The 19,287-nt window shown below is 36.3% G+C and overlaps 1 protein-coding gene across 3 annotated transcripts; it reads right to left on the minus strand.

Moving 5' to 3' along the window:
• Window positions 1–913: 913 nt before the first annotated feature.
• On the minus strand, window positions 914–6,369 carry LOC127628902 (alpha-ketoglutarate-dependent dioxygenase alkB homolog 6-like). 3 transcript variants are annotated; one of them, XM_052105871.1, is made up of 6 exons: window positions 6,222–6,369; window positions 6,052–6,120; window positions 5,915–5,975; window positions 3,246–3,397; window positions 1,808–1,906; window positions 914–1,696 (listed from the first exon to the last, which is right to left on the minus strand). In XM_052105871.1, the coding sequence occupies exons 1-6, from the start codon at window positions 6,300–6,302 to the stop codon at window positions 1,427–1,429; spliced, it is 732 nt and encodes a 243-aa protein (XP_051961831.1). In that variant the 5' UTR covers window positions 6,303–6,369; the 3' UTR covers window positions 914–1,426. The 3 variants fall into 3 exon arrangements, 1 of the variants encoding a protein (XP_051961831.1); XR_007968710.1 differs by lacking the exons at window positions 914–1,696; window positions 3,246–3,397 and having other exon boundaries at window positions 1,834–1,906; XR_007968709.1 differs by lacking the exons at window positions 914–1,696; window positions 1,808–1,906; window positions 3,246–3,397 and adding an exon at window positions 5,378–5,459.
• Window positions 6,370–19,287: the final 12,918 nt, after the last annotated feature.

Consider the following 19,287-nt stretch of genomic DNA (forward strand, 5'->3'; position numbering starts at 1 on the left):
AAAGAACTGGTCTGTTGCTCAGTGGTCCAAAGTCTTCTTTTCTGATGAGAGCAAATTTTGCATCTCATTTGGAAACCAAGGTCCCAGAGTCTGGAGGAAGAATGGAGAGGCACACAATCCAAGATGCTTGAAGTCCAGTGTGAAGTTTCCACAGTCTGTGTTGGTTTGGGGAGCCATGGCATCGGCTGGTGTTGGTCCACTGTGCTTTATTAAGTCCAGAGTCAACGCAGCCATCTACCGGGACATTTTAGAGCACTTCATGCTTCCTTCAGCAGACAAGCTTTATGGAGATGCTGACTTCATTTTCCAGCAGGACTTGGCACCTGCCCACACTGCCAAAAGTACCAAAACCTGGTTCAATGACCATGGTATTACTGTGCTTGATTGGCCAGCAAACTCGCCTGACCGGCATTGCCAAGAGAAAGATGAGAGACATGAGACCAAACAATGCAGAAGAGCTGAAGGCCGCTATTGAAGCATCTTGGTCTTCCATAACACCTCAGCAGTGCCACAGGCTGATAGCATCCATGCCAAGCCGCATTGAGGCAGTAATTAATGCAAAAGGGGCCCAAACCAAGTACTGAGTACATATGCATTATTATACTTTTCAGAGGGCCGACATTTCTGTATTTAAAATCCTTTTTCTTTCTTTTTTTTTTTATTGATTTCATGTAATATTCTAATTTTCTGAGATTCTGAGTTTGGGGTTTTCATAAGCTATAAGCCATAATCATCAAAATTATATCAAATAAAGGCTTGAAATATCTTACTTTGCTTGTAATGAGTCTATATAATATATTAGTTTCACCTTTTAAGTTGAATTACTGAAATTAATGAACTTTTGCACGATATTCAAATTTTTCGAGTTTCACCTGTAAATGTCAGAGTATACAAAAAACTTGCCACGCACACATATACACAGTATATTTATTCAGTTGAAAAAGCAGCTGATTTGTTTTATTATTTGCTTCATCTTTTCATTGAACATGGCCAATGTTTGTGTGTGCATAAGATTAGATAAACCTTAAAGACATTTTAGCTTCAGGGAGATTGCAGTGGAGACATATTTCTCAGTCTTCTATCACTCTGCTTTCTGTCAAATTGCTGCCCATTTTAACATTCTGTGCATTAACAGAGTGAATGAACATAATGTCACAGTCAACACACTGGTTAATGCTATTTTCTGATGTCCAAATGATCAAGATTGTCCACTCAGTCAGAATTGTGTTACATACAATGTCAAGCAAGCAGCATGCCATCCAGTAAGGCATTTAAAGTAAGACATCCTTACAGGCACTAATGCTTGGCATGTAAAATAATATATTGTAGACTCTTCTGTGTGTTGCATTTACACACTTTGCTTTGAGGGTTTAGACAGGTGTAACCGGTTTGTCTAGTTCCAAGCTCAGGCAAGTCCTTGAGTGTGTTACTTCTTGCCAAGCAACAGATTGGCTCGGATAACTTTGGGAACGTTGCAGATGGTAAGGGAGATTCTGGTACCACGGGGCAATGTATCGCCAACCTGACTCTGCGCTGAGGAGAGATTTACCACATGTTCTGACAATGTATCCTCACAAACTCCTTGTATACCATGGAAGCAGCGTTCATACACGTTATCCTTCAGAATTAGTAGACTTCTTCGCTGTACCAACAGTGATAACATGTAGTGGCTCTCTTCTGTTTGAGGAATTTCAAGCTGGAGGGAGAGGGACAGGGGGAGAAAGATAAGAATTTGGTGCACTTATGTGATTGATAGTTAGATTTTTTGAGTGTGCGTCATCGTTAGGCTGACTTTGTCTGCTGATACCTGTGTTTCACAAACAGGACTGTACAAGTCCAGAAGTGTGTGAGAGCCCAGACTGATAGTTGTTACTGTGGGGTGATACAGTGGCCCATCTTCATGAGGCTGAGAAAGAGAGGGAGATGGATATGAAAACAGGATGGGTGGGTTAGGAAAGGTTAAAGGAGAGAGTGATGAAAGGGATAGGTTCAGGAGGACAAAAAGGAAGAAAATAAAAATGAACTCAGATCAAGATTCTCCACTCAGTCAGAATTGTCAAGCAAGCAGCATGCCATCCTTACAGGCACTAATGATTGACATATAAAATAATATATTGTAGAATCTTCTGTGTGTTGCATTTACACACTTTGCTTTGAGTATTGAATATTAGAAAAATTCACAGAGAAAGTAAATTAGGGATGCACTGATATGACAATTTTTGGCCGATACCAATATTTTGGCACTTACCTTTTTTGTCATTAGATCACAGTTTTACTTTGGAATTATTCTTTAGAAACGTACAAATAGATAGAAACTTTTTCACTGTTCTAACAATAAATAATTTCCTTTTAACATGGACTGGATCTGACAGGCCAACATTTTTAAGAGAGCCACAATACAACATAAATAGAAGATAAAAAGATACAATTAAAAGAATAACTAAATATGATAAAATGATGATTGATATGAAAAAAGGTTATTTTGTAATTCTAAAACATTTTTGCACATCCATTTTTGCAGTTCAAAACAACAGAACTCACATTTTACATGTATGTACTGTATATGATAGATAGAACATTACAAAATTATACTATGCATGGGTATGATGGGCAATTTCACAGAAATACCAACCACATCATGGAAAAATAAAAGGTTTACACCAAAGGAACAAAGTCTTCTTTTAAATTCTGTATTATAGTGGTATAATGGACAATTGCCATCCAGACTGCTTGAGGGAGCCACTTACTCACACAGCACTGACTGAAGTGCGTAATGCAGAAACGCAGCCTCTTCTGGTTTAGTTATCTCACAAGAACATCAATCAATCAATAATGGACATCATAACGATTTCTCAGAAGTCAAAGTCTGCTGGTTTCCAAGCATTTTTAATGGTTTCTCAAAATGTTTCTGCATTAACGATAAAGAATAAAAATTCAACATTATATGTTCTTAGGAGTGCCAACCCTTCTAGATATTGTAGCTATTATTAGTTATTAGTTTTGTGAGTTTTTACAAAATGTGTTACTAGTTAATTATATATCAACCATCTTTTTCATATCAGCAGTTTCATGCATATAGCCGATATGCAGATTGTTTTAATTTGGTCAATAATTGGCCAATATATTATGATATATATGTGTCGATATATACTGATATACATGTATCCCGAAAATAAATGTAAATATATAATCATAAATACACACAATGACTATGGTAAATTAACAGTAAATGCAGTTTTCCTTACCATAATTCCCTCCCCAGGCTTGTATTCATTTACCAGCACATGATTAGTGGATTTTCCAGCAAATGCCCCAAAAGCAGATATTTTCTCTGTGTACTTCAGTAGCCAATCTGGAAGTTTCTCAGCAAGCATTCCTTTGGAATTTGGCAGCCCACCTGATATCTAAAAATATGTATCAAAGTTTCGAACAAACTCCGTCCAGTTCTGCAATGCCAATCTCTTATGGAAGAGAGATGAGTGATGTCAATCTATGACTAAAAGTAGTGTTGAGTTCACGGTACTCGATACCATTTTCGGTACCAAAGCAAAACACAAAAACAGGTTACTAAAGAACACTCTTTTATTAACAAAGTTAACAAAACATTAGCAGACGAACTAAGAACAAAAATATGCCATTGAGCAACACTTTAATTTAAATATATAATTTTTTAATTATAACAAAACTGAACAATGTATGCTTAAAGTATTTTTGAACACTTATATAAGATTTGCTTCAACTTTTGCAACTTTTAATTTAAATGTTTACCAAGTACTAAAAATCAAAACCTAAATCAACAAGCATACAATAGAATGAATAAAAAACTATTTCCAAACTAATGTGCAAAGTGCTCTTATTAATAAAGCTGCTTTTTGCCATTTTTCTTCATGATAAGAAATATATATGGTCATATATATATATATATATATATATATATATATATATATATATATATATATATATATATATATATATATATATATATATATATATATATATATATATATTATGATTTAAGTTCTAATCGAGCTGCATTAAGTGTCCGTGCTCGAGGAATGAGTGTCCCCGAGGCAGAGTCTCTCTCAGCCGGATGCAGGTTCAATCTCTCCTCCTTAGATCGGGACATTTGCGCAACTCATTGAAGAGGCACCGACCACACAGAGAAATGCCAGTATCTGAGTTTATAGTTATTAACATTAGCTGCTTCTGTATTATTTGAACTTTAATAAAGCTATAACACATTAAATATAAACGCATTTAAGATGTAATGCCGGGATGTTTCCTTTAAAGAGCTCCGCCTCCACTTATTCCACAAAGGTACATGCTTCTGAATGTACTTTTTTTTTTTTTATAATTCCCTAATACTTTGGGATCTACATAAAATAAACTGTGAAAGTTTAGAGTGCATCTGGACTGATCTGTGTAATTCTTCCTCCATCAGGCATGAATTGCTGCTCTCACGCGTCATCTTTATAGTTTATTGTGATATCATATTACGTTAAATGAGATCAAACGACTATTCAACAACGAACATTTTTCTCACCAATTTTGTATTTTTGACGATGTCGATAATGTCGACTAAACGTTTCAGCACTAATGCAAATTATAATATGCTTTAGTTGCTTGAATAAATCCGGGTGTCTGTCTTTCATGTGCTTTATTAAGTTTGATGTGTTTCCTCCTTTCGTCAGAAAATTGCGAAAGCAGCGTTTACAAATATTTTTGCTGATCTATGATGTTTCCCTAACCTATGAATTTCCAAACCTGGCTTTTTCCACTTTTCTTTTTGACAAGATTCAGTTGAGACTCTGCAGCAGCTTTGCTTGTCGTCATCTTTTTTTCTTGTTGTGAGCATTCGAAACTTCCCGACTCTGCGGGTAGATATCGTACCTGGTATCGTAAATTATTTTTTGTTTGAGAATCGACTTGGTACCGGGGTACCGGTATTTTTGACAACACTAACTACAAGAGCTACAAATACAGCCACAATAATTTATAAAGGAAAAATTCTGAATGACTTAGAATAAATATACAGTACTGTGCAAAATTCTTAGGCACATAAGATGTTTCACAAAAACATTTATCTTAAGATTGTTATGTGTATCTTCAGCTTCAGTGTGTCAATAGAAAATATAAATATTAGACTCCCAAACATTTTTTTTGTAAATAGAATAGAAGAACAGGGAGAGACCACAGAGACCTCACTGAACATCCAGTCAGTCTGGGATTAGATGAAGAGACAGAAGGCATTATTTTTGAATATATCCACACTATGCAATATTTTTCACCACTGCCTTAAACGTTTGCACAGTACTGTGTGTGTATGTGTATATATATATATATATATATATATATATATATATACACTACACTATATACACACACACACACACACACACACACACACACACACACACACACACACACACACACACACATATATATATATATGGATTGATCTGGATTCAGCAGACAGACAGATAGATAGATCAGACAGACAAGACAAACACACACACACAGAGAGAGAGAGAGAGAGATATAGATAGATAGATAGATAGATAGATAGATAGATAGATAGATAGATAGATATTACAGACAGACAAGACAAACACCCAGAGAGAGAGAGAGATAGATATATAGATAGGATTGAGAGACAAGACAAACACAGAGAGAGAGAGAGAGAGAGATAGGACAGACAGACAAAACACACACACACACACACACACACACACACACACACACACACACACACACACACACAGAGAGAGAGAGAGAGAGAGAGAGAGAGATAGGGCAGACAGTTATTTAGATAAATAGACTGACAGATAGAAACATAAACAATCGAAATCTATGTTTAATTTAGTGTTTTGCATTGATTTTTAAAGCATGGTCTCAATTAAATCCTTTGACAAACCCCAATTCTGGAGCCTCCTCCCTGATAACTGTGTCCACTTGGGTTTGGGAGCTCTGTATACCTTGTAAAAGAGACACAGTGTAAATTACTGATGATATAATCATTCGTCGGAACATCACATCGATGTTAAGTCCTACCTGTTGCAGCAGATACTCCTCCTCAGTCTCTGTTATGAAATTTGGAATGTAATAAACAGTTGGAGGAGCCTGAATATAAAACATTTAAATGATCAAAAGAAAGAACCGTGATGAATCTTAGTTTTACATACAAACATTAAAATAGCACTGGGATACAATTCAAAGTTTACCTCTTTTACGTAAATAATATAAATAATCCACTTTTCCAGGTCCGCTGCAAAATTACATGGATTTGCCATCATTGTTTTCATGTGAATGTTTTATTCATAATTAAAAACCAGCCTGTCATGAGTCTGTTTACAGAACCCCTTCTTATTCTTCTTTTGAGGTTTTATGGCGATTGGCAAACAAACGATAGGTGCATTCCCGCCACCTACTGGGCTGGAGTGTGGCCCATTGATGGAATAGGGAAAATAAAAGTAAAAAAATACAATACAATAAAAATTCTATAACCTTATAAATCCTAATAAACAGTTCTACCTTTCTTAAATATCTCATTATATATATTATGATGGTTCAAGTCATTAAGCAGCAGTGTTTTAAGAGTAAGATTTCCTATCCCCATTTCTCTTTTCTCTTCCAACAGAAATACTCTTTCATTTTCATAAGCAGTACAATATATTTGTACATGCTAGACAGTTTCTGCTGATCCACACAATCTACAATTCCTAGACTCATGTTTGTTCATTCTATATAGAGAATAATTTAGAGCAGTGTGCCCAAGGCGAAGTCTGGTAATGTTTGTGTCTTCTCTTCTACCAAAATGCCCTCTTTCACATCCTACTTGATTTTGAATATGATAAAGATTTCTTACTTTTCCCTCCTCATTCCAAAGTTCTTGCCATTTCACTTTTATAGATAGTCTGATTTTTGCCTTAACATCTTTACTTAATGGGATGTTAATTTCTTTTATGTGATAATTTCAGGGCCTGTTTTGCTAAATGATCAACCACCTAATTTCCATCTATTCCCACGTGTGCTGGAACCCACAGGTAATACATCTTTATTCCTAACTTATTTACCAAAAATAATGTCATTTAAAATGTCTTGTTTTGAGGATCTCCCACTAATAAGGCTTGATAAAGCAGAGAATGAATCTGAGCATATCACCACATTCATTGGCTGAGTGTCCTCCATCCACCTGATAGCTAATAATATCGCTACCATCTCTATTGAATAGACTCCTACTTGGTCAGATACTCTTTTACCAATTTTAACTGGAAAACGTGGGACATATACAGCTGCTGATGCTCTACCTGTTTCAGGATCTTTAGAGCCATCAGTGAAAACTGAGCGTTTTCTGCTCTAAATACTGTTTAACCATTGCATCCTTTACTATTACTCTATTTTTATCATAAATTTCTTGCATATTAAGATCAACTAATGGTAAAGAAAATAGACAAGGAGAAATAGGTGACACTACTACTGTGGGGCTCACTTCTACATTTATTATTCCACATGATTGGGCTTCTTCTTCAGCAATCCATCCAAAACTTCTTAGCTTGGCTGACTCATATACCCAGCATTTTACCAATACCTTTTTAATTGGATGAGTTTCATAGTGACCTTTTACCATTTTCCAGTAAATCAACATTAACTTTAGTCTTCTAATATCAAGTGGCACAGAACTCCTTCTTTTATTTTTTTAGTGGACTATCCCTTATCTAGCCTATTGCCTTGCTTACTTTGAGTGTACTGTCTTATTTTTATTTTATTTTATTTCTCTGTGCTTGATACATGTATCCCCTGTGCTTTTTGTTCAATAAAAAAAAAAAAAAAGAATTCCTTCTTCTTCTTTAGGTTTTATTTGGTTGCGAACCAACTTAATAGGTGCATACCGCTACCTTCCGTGATGGAGTGTGAAGATAATGAAATTTATATTTCTCTCTATACTCTATATCCTATATTTTAATCCACTGCTCTTAATAAATCTCATTATTGCCTTAATTTGTTTTCCCCCATTTGGACAAGCATTTAAGATATTGCTTATTATGAATTCTTGACTTCCTTAGGTTTGTACATGGGGTAAAGTTAGTTTGATGTTAGGCATTCGTTTTCACAGATGTAAGGGACCATCTGAAAACTCCACTCACTACGCTAAAACATAGGATATGTCCACTCAGTCATTTAATTCACGTGCAAGTTACACACAAAAAAATAAGTAAAATAAAATTTCACATTCAGAATGTTCTAATAACTTCCCAGAGGACAGACAGATTTACTACAGGTACAATTATTACAGCATCATCAATAAAATAATTACAGTAATCAATTATTTAAAAAAGATACTCAATAAAATTCACCAAAACGATATTTTCTCATTTCAAAGGTTGTAGTAACTTCCCAGAGGATAGAAAGACTTACTACAGGTAAACTATTATAGTATCATCAATTATAAAAGTACAGTAATCCATCATTTTAGAAAAATATTCACTAAAATTCACCAAAATATTTTCTAAATTTCTCACTTCCCAGAGGATAGATGAACTTACTACAGGTAAAATTATTACAGTACAGGTTACATTATTAGTACAATAACTTTTAATTGACCAAAATGTTATTTTTCATCCCTTTATTCAAATACAGAACTTAATTTTTCAATAAATTTTTCTTTGGCAAGCTCAAATTCATACAATTTGTACAAAGACATAATAATGTAATGACATAAACCAATAATATTAGACACAACAAGCAGAAAAACAATAACAACAACAACACACCAGTCAGAGGTAAGATGATAACAGTTAGAGAATAGATAGGGTTTCATCTGAGAGTTAAAGGAGGAGATAGTAGAGATGTCATAAAAATGGAGTGGAAGTGAGTTTCAGAGTTTAGGTGCACTGCACTAAACAATGTGCTACCCATTGTAGAGATATCGAAGCGAGCCACAGTAAACAGTTTGGAATCAGATGACTGGAGCAGGTGAACCTGTGTAAACAGCAGATAATAAGGAGCACGATCATGAAGGCAAGTGCAAAGTAATAGGCTGTGCAAGTAGATGTTGATGACAAACAGATCATTTGTACTTGATGGAAGGAGTCTGATCGCTGTGGCCAAGAAAAATCCTCATTATCACTTTTCAGGTCAAGGTTCTCCAAAGTAAGCTGTTGTGGAGAGGATGATCTGAGTTGGCTGTTGGCATCCTCTTCTCTGCCACTGACTCCAGTAAATCTGTATCAAGTCCAGTCATGTAGCTGTCCTGCCTTGTCAATATTTTCAAGTTGTGGGTCACATGCATTGACGTAGCGACCTGAAGTGGCAGCATGTAGTAACTACAACCTTTAAAAATAGAAAATATCATTTTGGTGAATTATCTAAAATAATTGCTTACTGTACTTTTATAATTGATGATACTGTAATAATTGTACCTGTAGTAAGTTCATCTATCCTCTGGGAAGTTAATACAGGCTTTAAAATGAGAAAATATAATTTTGGTGAATAATTTTCTAAACTAATGGATTACTGTACTTTTATAATTGAAGATACTGTAATAATCTCGCCTGTAGTAAATTCATCTATCCTCTATGACGTCTAAAATACAATATGACAAACATACAAAGATCGGCATCGATAACGTTCACAATATTCTAACATTTTAAACGCTGAAACGTTGCTTAATAAGCAAAACAGCTCATTGGTGTGTATGCACTGATATATACTGTATATATGGTGTGTATGAGTGTTTTCTCGTTTGTTGTTGTTTTTGCACTGGTGAGACATACAACTGAACGTCGCCATCTAAAGGTTTGGAGCGGGAGAAGCATTAAGCTACCTAGTGCGCTGTGACCATTGAAATGAATTGTCAGGAATCTGTGCTTTTAATATAAAACGTATGAAAGAAGAACATGGTGTTTGAGTCCAGGAAGTACACGCAACCCCTCAAAGAAATTAAAGACAGAGAAAATATGATGTTAAATATTTATGTATAAAATCAAAACATTTATTTAGCAAATTAGATGACCAAAGGTGTTTTGTTCTTAGTTATACGGTTAAAGGTCTCTGAGGAACTGTCTTCATCCCCCCTCTGTCTTTCAACCCCCTTCATTCTCTGTATCTTTTTCTCTCTCTCTTTCCCATCTTTCTCTTCCAACTCCCAATTTGAGCCTGCAGCGCTGCAGTGCTGGTTTCCATGGCAACGACAGAGCAAGAGCCACATCTTAAATCAGCTATGTCTTCCTTCATTAATGGATATTGATCAGGTTTGATAATGCTAACAACATCAACTCCAGGAGCACAGTGTAGGACTGCATATATGCCTTCATCACTTTTGACCACTGGAAGCAGAGAGTGGAGCAGACAGCATGTAAATGTTGCTACTGGCCACTGCAGTGTCTGTGTCAGTTTAATCTTGAAGAGAAAAACACTGATACATGTGACAGAACATATTTTACCAACATGTACTCCATATCCTTTATTCATAGTCCTGCAGAAAAGACAATGGTTAAATAATGTAACCACTTGTGTTGGATTAATGGATATTTTGCTCCAGAGCCCCAACCAAACTAGTGAGTATTACAAATGCTTACAGTACAAGATTGTTTTTGCACCATGAATCTGTCTTGGCAAAGCTCTTCAAGTGAATGTTTTATTATGTTTCTACCTGGTTGTATTGGTGTGGCTTTTGGAGAGTTTAGGTTGCCAGGCTTATGAAGAAATAGTGATGAAATCGTGACAGGAATACGCCTGTGTTCTGAACATACTCCCCAAAGCCACACTCCACACAAACTTGTCGCCTTGACAACATGATTTAATGACGAGATCCTTCCATACAACTACCTTTGAAAAACAGACACCTTCATAGGAAACGGCAGCAAATGCTGCTACAGTAATATCACTGATTACTTATGTCCTTCCACTATGATTACACAACACACTGTTCTGCCATTTGAAAAGATTTGCTAGGCAAGGTTGGAATGTTTTGAATCCATATTGCCACAACAATTTGATTCTCATGCATTCTGATGACCTTGAATGTCATCTAAGTTGGCACAGTATTACCCTCCACTCAAATAAGTCACAATTAGTCTTGTGCTGTCCAGATGAAACTGGTCTGATTATGTCTGTGATATTAATGATTACTGTAAAAGGGGTCCTGGGTAGATCAGTGAGTAAAGACACCGACTACCACCCCTGGAGTCACGAGTTCGAATCCAGGGCGTGCTGAGTGACTCCAGCCAGGTCTCCTTAGCAACCAAATTGACCCGGTTGCTAGGGAGGGTAGAGTCACTTAGGGTAACCTCCTCATGGTCACTATAAAATGGTTCATTCTCAGTGGAGCACCTGATGTGTTGTATTGGATGTCACAGAGAATAGCGTCCATATGCGCTATGTCTCCGTGGTAACGCACTCAACAAGCCATGTGATAAGATGTGCGGATTGATGGTTTCAGACGCGGAGGCAACTGAGATTTGTTCTTCGCCACCCGGATTGTGGTGAGTCATTATGCCATCACGAGGATTTAGACCATATTGGGAATTGGGCATTCAAATCGGGGAGAAAAAAAAGGATAACTGTGAGGGGTTTTATAACCTGGTTACAAAAGCTTACTGTCATGAGCTGTGCTTTATATGCAATTCTTGTTGCAATAATGATACCTATTTTATTGTACACAACCATTTAGTTGTAATGTAGATGTCTTTAAGATTTAAAGTAATTTCAGTGATGCTGTAATGCTGCACAAAGCATTGTGACATATTCAGAACGGTCTGAGGCATGTGAGAAAAGACTTAATGTGCCACGCCAACAATCATTATTGGCGAAAGCATTAAAAGCATTATTCTACAGTGGGGCCCCGTATTTGTGTCTCTTAAGCATTTAAATGTGGGACAGTATTAAATGTAAAGCTTATTACATTTACATTTAATTGTAGCTTATAAAACTACATGCTGATTGAAGGCCAGAGTGGAGAGTGATAGAGGACAGATGGTTCTGAAATCAACAATGGTTCCCTGTTTCCATAAAAAAAAAAAATCAAAAAATTGTTTTTACTAGGTCTGTTGATGTAACATGTTAATTCAGTGTGATTAATTATATAAAACAGAATGTGTTAAAAAAAATTATGCAATCATGCCCTGGATTGTAATGAGGAATTTTCCTTCCATCAATGCAATTCTTTAAGAACAGTACCACCTTCATGTTTTTATGAAGCTCAGTCAGCAGAGGACAGTAAGTGCACCTGCAGTTGTACCCAAGAGGTCCTCACTGCAGACTGTAGCACTATGATGTAGTGAATTTCATCTACTACGTCACGGACATCCACTACGTAGTGGATTAAATCCATGTTATAAATGTACGTAGAGCGATATACCAGATGTTTTAATGCAAACATTTTATTCAGCATGTACAGTATCTATCATTATGAGTAAATAAAAAGAGAGTGCAATAATGATTGCATTTCCTTAAAAAAAATTATATATCAGAATTATAGTAGACATATTGCATACCAATAACTTTTGAGTATCAGGGATTTTAATCTTCTAAATAATACAAGAGGTTGCTGAATATTTGGAGGGAATTTGTTTGTTATGGATGACTATTATATGTTTTTATTATTATTATTAGTTTGATTCAGTTTTGAAAATATATACAGTTGTATTTCTTATTTAATTTGAATTGGGATCCAAATCTTATTTTATGTCACGTATATCACAGAGAAACAATGACATTATAGTCTTTATTTGATTCATACATTAATGATTATAACATGTCGATAAATGCTTCCACACATCTATGAAATAGTGTCTCTATAAGACAAAAGAATAATTATACAGTTACAGATGGATATTTTCAGAGGACAAACAAAAATACAAATGTGTAGGCTAGTAGATTTTTATTTCCATAACGAAGTTATGTAGATTATGTCATAAAATATGACTTACTTGAGATGACAAGAATAAAACGATGAAAACGTTTATCTTTCTGTATCCTGCAATGGTCAATTACGATACGGCACAAGTAGAGCAGTTTCATGGAGACAAAATACAAAACATTGCATTATATTCATTAGGCTAATATAACCTGTCAAACTAGGCTAATGTAACTTGTCAAACAAAATTGCGTATAGGCTATATGCCGTACTGACAACACTAAATAACATAATATTGAAAAGAGAATATAATATTATATGTAGCTGTGGTGCAGCATAACTGCAGTGTGTTTGTTTAGTGTCCCACAGACACTATACACCGACCTATCACTGTGAGGAAATCAGCCTTTTTATTCAATTTATTTATTAATATAAGTAGTATTAAAGAAAAAGATTAAGAAAACGAGATAATTTCACACAGGTGTCAATCCTTACTGTTCTTCCTTTCCCAGCCTCACTCTCCACAGACGTTGCTCGGCCAAGCCCACATCACCACAATGACTTATGCATCATTCTATGAGTTGAAATTATATGAGGTCAGTAAAAGCAATATATGTGCAGTAAAACATTTTTAATTTGTCTTGTTTACATTGTGAATTCATGACGCTAATGCACTAACACACGGCCATAATATGCTGATTACTATCTGTTATTGTAATTTATGATGTCGCTTATACTACTGCAAAGACAGGTTTATAAAAGAGTGGTTTTTATTCTTTCTTTTTTTCTCCCCTCTTCTCCCCAATTTGGAATGCCCAATTCTCTATCTGGGTGGTGGAGGATGAATCTCAGTTGCCTCATTTACATTTTATTCATTTGGCAGACACTTTCATAGTGATAGTATACAAAAGAGGAAAACATAAGCGAATCATCTTAAGGAGACAGTGGTACGAAAAGTGCCATACTACAAAGTTTCACTAGCATCAGAATAGTATTCAAAACAGATTACATTTTGTTATTGTTTTTTTGTGACTGGTTAAGTGCTCATGGAAAAGATGTGTTTTATTATTTATGTGTTATTTTTTGAAGACAGAGAGTGAGTCAGCTTCATGGATGGAGTTCCACCAATGTGGTATGATGAAACTGAAAGTCCGGGAAAGTGTTTTGGTGCCTCTTTGTGTTGGTACAACAAGGTGACGTTCCTTAGCCGACTGCAGGCTTCTGGTGGGCAGAAGCGTTGGCCAGAAGGCAACAGTTCAAAAAGGTAGTGGGCAGGGTGAGTGGGGTCCACTGGAGTGATTTTTCCAGCCTTTTTCCTCACTTTGGAAGTGTACAGTTCTTGAATGGAGGGCAGGGGGGCAACCTCTGTGTCTGAGATCATCAATCCGTGCATCTTATCACATGGCTTGTTGAGCATGTTACCGCAGAGACATAGCACACGTGGAGGCTTTACTCTATTCCCCTCTGCATCCAGGCGCAACAAACCATGCGCCCACCGAGAGCGAGAACCACATTATAGCAACCACGAGAAGGTTACCCCATGTGACTCTTCCCTCCCTAGCAACCTGGCCAATTTGGTTGCTTAGGAGACCTGGCTGGAGTCACTCAGCAGCCCTGGATTCAAGCTCGCGACTCCAGGGGTGCCAATTAGCGTCTTTACTCGCTGAGCTACCCAGGCCGCCATAAATAGTGTAAATATCCAGAATAAAGACATGGTTATAGAGGCATATCTTTCTTTGGGCAGATGTGTGAATGACCATTTTGGAGATTTCACATTTTCCCCAATCGAGTAGATACTAGCTGAACATTTGCTGATTGTATCCATAGAAAATAGCTGCATGGGATGGACTGACTTGCCTTGATGGGGACTTTGAGACAGACAAGGTCAGGACCACTGATAAATATATTTACATTTATCCATTTGGCAGACGCTTTTATCCAAAGCAACTTACAGAGTCCTTATTACAGGGACAATCCCCCCGGAGCAACCTGGAGTTAAGTGCCTTGCTCAAGGACACAATGGTGGTGACTGTGGGGATCGAACCGATAACCTTCTGTTTAAAAGTTTAGAGCTTTAGCCCACTACGCCACCACCACTCCCACAGTGGTATATATAGAACTGGATCGCTGACACAACATTATACTGCCTGCAGGAGGTAAAGCCACCGGAAGTGTTCGACTGGCCATCTTAGTATGCCCAAACTGTCATTGAACAGCAATGACTGACAGGAAAAAATGCCCCCGTTTCACTGTCTCCTACCTCTGGATACAACAGTTGCATTTCGCCCTCTAGTGAAAATCCTGTTTAATGTTTAATTAGCTCGTTCTGGATAATATTCTGTAGGAGTGGGAAGATATACACGGATCATGATTTCAGAGCATTCATCTACAATATAGCATCAAGACAGAGATAATAATAAAAAGTAATTAAAAAGAAATAAAAATAATTTGAAATAAAAAAGATTGATCAGAAAATAAAGTATATATATATACACACAATAAGACAGTATATATATATATATATATATATATATATATATATATATATATATACATACATACATTCATACACACATATATACATACATACACACTTACCTCAGATCTTACCTGTATCTTACCTCAGTTTCAGTGAACTTTAAATTCATCTGATCTGTTCACAGATGAAGTTTGTTAGTGGTGGATACTGTTTTATATAGATACACATAACTCGCTCTGGCTTTTAAAGAAACAGGAAACATTTCTGACTATAAATATATAAATTATTAAATAAAACACACACTCTCTCTCATTCTTTAAAAACACCATGACACCTAAACAATTAAACCTCTTCCATTGCGACAGGTGTTGAAATATCAGCAATTTAAAAATGAATGTCTGAGAAACATTACACAGTCTAAGTCCTTTTCTGTATCATATACCAGATGCCAGATTCATCGAGTGAGTAAGACATGCTTTTAATAAGGTGCAGAGAAAAGATGTACTTGTCTCCTGTGGGACCTGTTAAGTAATTGCGCGCTGTATTAAACAAGACATGGAAAGATAACGCTTTTTGCTTTAGGTTAGCAACCTGTTACATTCATTTAGTCTTCAATGACAGTTCCTCATCTAGACACGGCTTGATGTCTGCAGTGCAGTTCTTCACAAAATACAGAGTTGCTGCTGTGAAATGCAATCCCAATCCAAACAAATTGAAAAACATTAATAACAATAAATCCCTGAGGTTCTAAAGGACTGGACAACACTGGGAGCATCAGTTAAATTTCTTCATGATAAAAGATCCCCTCTGTTTATTCTCCATCATATATTGGCTTAATAAGTTATCATGAGCTTTGAGTAGTGAAAATTAGCTATTGGGTCTATTATAATGAAATGTGCTGCTACTAAACACTAGCAGAAGACCAATTATTTTATGACCAACAGTGTTAGTCCCTTTGTGCCAACTAGATTATGTTGTTCAACAATATTCAATTAATGCATTTACTCCCAATGAATGACACCTGTTTGACTAATTTAACAAAAATATAATGATTACAAAATTAAAAGAGTCATAGTCTCTTTCTCTCTATACAGTCCAATATTTGCCTTCAGAGTATAAGAGGATAACAGCAAACCAACTGCAGTTCTCTTGTACAACAAAACCTCAATCATAAAAAACATCTAGAAGAATGTGGTTTGATGTAATTGCAACAGACGGGACACAGATCATTCACAAACTATGCTAGCTCTTGTTAGTGCTTAAGTTTATAGCATGCCATCATGCTATTACATCAAGATTTGTCTGTTTTTGTAGTACAGTGTGCACTGTAAAATTGGTAACATGCAATTATTAACTTAAGGATCTATTTCTACTTGATCTAACTGAGAAATTTACTTTTGTTGATGTAACCTGATGTATTCTGGTTGATTTAGTCATATTTAATCATATTTGTGATGTGAATAAAACCAGTTAATTTAGATATTACCACATGAAGCAAATGTATTAGGTTACCAGACACATAAACTACGTATATACAGTATAGTGTTAGTTTAGTATTTCGCTATATAAAAACAGTAACAGAGGTATGTGTTAATCTGGATAGCATCAAATATCCCTCAGTCTGACTATTATCTGTGTCACACTGACACAATGCTATTCATAATCTATCACTGAAGCCTAGAATGGCATTCCAGGAAACATTATTTTGCTCACAGGCAGTATGTTGTGCAAGGAAACGTAGCACGTACAAGCATCCATACATAACTGATTTTTACAGCAGACTCATTGCCATGGCAACCACTGAGGCGATCAAGAAGTAATTATTCACCTCAAGTGTTTCTTGGTTTTGGGTATATAATAAAGAAAAAATAAAAAGACAAAAAAGATTTTAAAAAATTTTGATAAAAAATATCCAATGCTACGTTCTCACACTGAAAAAAAAGGGAAAGCAGCTCGACTGAAAATACTAAATCCGTACACTTGAAATCAACCTAATACATTTGTTTAAGATGTGAACATAAATATATTGCTTAAAAGAGCTATACAATATAATTATATTATGCATATTTATATTGCATAATTTACGCAATATAACATTAATTATATTGCGCAAGTGATCTTCAACACAGTCATCAAAATGTCAAATGATCACATTACTAGGAAATGTTTAAATGGATTCAGACTTCTAACGGGTGGTGTTCACTTAAAGTAATTTTTACTGCTAGCTCAATTAACTTGAGCAATGAGCAAATACAACACAATTCTTTAGCATTTGGTCTCAACTTAATTTCTTTGTCTACTCTGTGACTTTGTGAATAATAGTTGTTGCATCAATATTTTGCTGAAACCAGGCAGGGGATTTCCAGTTCCCAGTCTGCTTTGCATGGGAATGGATTGGGAGAGGAAATGTTTTTAATTATGTGTTTTTTGTGTGTGTGTGTATTTAAATTAGGGCTGTCGGTTTAACTCAGTGCGATTAATTTTATTAAAAATAACGCGTAAAAAAAATTATCGCAATTAATCGCAATGCCACCGGACCTTAATAAGGAAGAATCCTGAGAAATGCAAGCTTGTAGTATCACCTGTTTACTCCAGAGGGCAGTAATTTAAATTTCAGCTGTGTGGCAAGGCGCAGTTTATACAGTGAAGAAAACAGGTTATGTTCTTGCGTTCAAAACACTTGATGGAGTGCAAATTCGAACTAAGGGATCTCAAGATGTGTTCTAAGTATTAAACTATATTTAACTTGACACAGTGACCTAAAAATGTTATGTTTATGACACAACACACCCGAGATGCTACACAAGCATGTCTGACGCATGAGTACATTGACGGGCCCTTAAACAAGCCCTCATAATAAATCCATCCATCCATCCATCCATCGTCAACCGCTTATCCTGTGTACAGGGTCGCGGGGGGCTGGAGCCTATCCCAGCTAACATTGGGTGAAAGGCGGGGGACACCCTGGACAGGTCGCCAGTCCATCGCAGGGCCACACATAGACAGACATACACTCACACTCACCTCCACATCCACACCTAGGGCAATTTTTTTGGAGACACCAATTAACCTAGCCTGCATGTCTTTTGGATGGTGGGAGGAAGCCGGAGTACCCGGAGAGAACCCACGCAGACACGGGGAGAACATGCAAACTCCACACAGAAAGGCCAGGGCAACCAGGGTTTGAACCCATGACCTTCTTGCTGTGAGGCAACAGTGCTGCCCTCATAATAAATCTCCAACTGATTTAAAAATTTACTTGTGAAATGGATTACTGTGAACTGTGTGCCAATGACTGACTTATGTTCAATAATATGGTAGTAAACAATACATTGTATTCTAAAGCCTCTTTTTTAATTGTCTTATTAATGATTAACTCTTCTGCTACAAGAATGTAATGCATTTTAATTATCTGAATATATATATATATATATATATATATATATATATATATATACACACACTCACCTAAAGGATTATTAGGAACACCATACTAATACTGTGTTTGACCCCTTTCAGCCTTCAGAACTGCCTTAATTCTACGTGGCATTGATTCAACAAGGTGCTGAAAGCATTCTTTAGAAATGTTGGCCCATATTGATAGGATAGCATCTTGCAGTTGATGGAGATTTGTGGGATGCTTATCCAGGGCACGAAGCTCCCGTTCCACCACATCCCAAAGATGCTCAATTGGGTTGAGATCTGGTGACCGTGGGGGCCATTTTAGTACAGTGAACTCATTGTCATGTTCAAGAAACTAATTTGAAATGATTCGAGCTTTGTGACATGGTGCATTATCCTGCTGGAAGTAGCCATCAGAGGATGGGTACATGGTGGCCATAAAGGGATGGACATGGTCAGAAACAATGCTCAGGTAGGCCGTGGCATTTAAACGATGCCCAATTGGCACTAAGGGGCCTAAAGTGTGCCAAGAAAACATCCCCCACACCAT

Source organism: Xyrauchen texanus, chromosome 3 (assembly GCF_025860055.1).
Source record: "Xyrauchen texanus isolate HMW12.3.18 chromosome 3, RBS_HiC_50CHRs, whole genome shotgun sequence".
In the NCBI taxonomy this organism is placed as follows: domain Eukaryota; kingdom Metazoa; phylum Chordata; class Actinopteri; order Cypriniformes; family Catostomidae; genus Xyrauchen; species Xyrauchen texanus.

Excerpts from the sequence above, each read along its gene's own strand:
- LOC127628902 (XM_052105871.1), bottom strand. The coding sequence starts at position 6,302 with ATGAAAACAATGATGGCAAATCCATGTAATTTTGCAGCGGACCTGGAA. Across the intron at positions 6,121-6,221 it reads ATATTATTTACGTAAAAGAG|GCTCCTCCAACTGTTTATTA; the intron begins GTAAACTTTGAA and ends TTTTATATTCAG. Across the intron at positions 1,697-1,807 it reads GTCCTGTTTGTGAAACACAG|CTTGAAATTCCTCAAACAGA; the intron begins GTATCAGCAGAC and ends CTCTCCCTCCAG.